At 63.0% G+C, this 875-nt stretch overlaps 1 protein-coding gene across 1 annotated transcript in view; it reads right to left on the minus strand.

The window, feature by feature from the left end:
- Positions 1 to 871, minus strand: part of PHF24 (PHD finger protein 24) — a gene marked incomplete at both ends in the record, with an annotated part of 2,133 nt that extends 1,262 nt beyond the window's left edge. The window contains 3 exons of the mRNA XM_010176204.1: positions 1 to 134; positions 225 to 303; positions 760 to 871. Of these exons, the coding sequence (XP_010174506.1) occupies positions 1 to 134; positions 225 to 303; positions 760 to 871 (325 nt within the window). The remainder of the gene's footprint in view (positions 135 to 224; positions 304 to 759) is intronic.
- Between the last annotated feature and the right edge of the window lie 4 nt (positions 872 to 875).

Here is an 875-nt window from a genome sequence, read left to right on the forward strand (position 1 = left end):
CTTCTTGTCAGGGTCCAGGGCTGAGAACTGCAGGGCTGCCTGCTCCTCCTGCGCCTCAGCCATGGGCCGCTCGAACTGCTGCTTGTGCACTAGGTGCTTGTAGTGCAGGAAGTCGTCCAGGGTCAGGCAGGTCTCTGTGGGGGACAGATCAGCTGTGTGGCACCCAGGGAGGGGGGACCAGCTTCCCCCAACTGCCTGGGACCTGCTGCATGGAGGGTCCTCACCTGGAATGATCTTGCAGTGCCGCAGGGTCTCCATCAGGCTGTACATCTCTTCCTCTGTCAGCAGGAGATTGAGATTGTCCTGGGGTAGGGGACAGAGAAGAGCCGTGGGGCAGAGGCACCGGGCTTGGTGCTCGTGAAAGCACACGATCCCGTGAGTACGAGTGGGTGTGGGCATGCAGAGAGGGACAGCGTGCTGTGTCACCCAGGGGTGCTGCAGTGGGGTGGCTTTACACTCCTGGGCTTTGGGCACCATTTCAGCTCCACCATGGCTCCTCATGTCCCCAGGAGCATGTCCCATGGTGTCACATCCCCTGCCAAGGTGCTGGTGGGGCTGGCTGCTGGGGAGGGGAGGTGGCAAAGGCCCACTCCCCTCCAGTGTCTCCGGCCAAGGTGGACAACAGGAGCTGGGGAGCAGCAGGTCCCCTGTCGCCCCAGATGCCATATGGGACCCTGCTCATATCTGCACGGGACACAGCTCCCCAGGGAGCACCCACCACCCAGCAGAAGCCTGGTGTCCCCCACCCTGGGTACTCACGCAGTAGTAGCAGCTCCATCCCGTCTCGGTGTGTGCTGTCTCTGTCACCTCCACAGCACTGTCGTTCTGCAGGTAGCCCATGCGGCGCAGGCAGCCGTCGTGGTACACCCGGCTGG

Source organism: Antrostomus carolinensis, unplaced genomic scaffold (genome assembly GCF_000700745.2).
Source record: "Antrostomus carolinensis isolate BGI_N321 unplaced genomic scaffold, ASM70074v2 scaffold43640, whole genome shotgun sequence".
Classification (NCBI taxonomy): domain Eukaryota; kingdom Metazoa; phylum Chordata; class Aves; order Caprimulgiformes; family Caprimulgidae; genus Antrostomus; species Antrostomus carolinensis.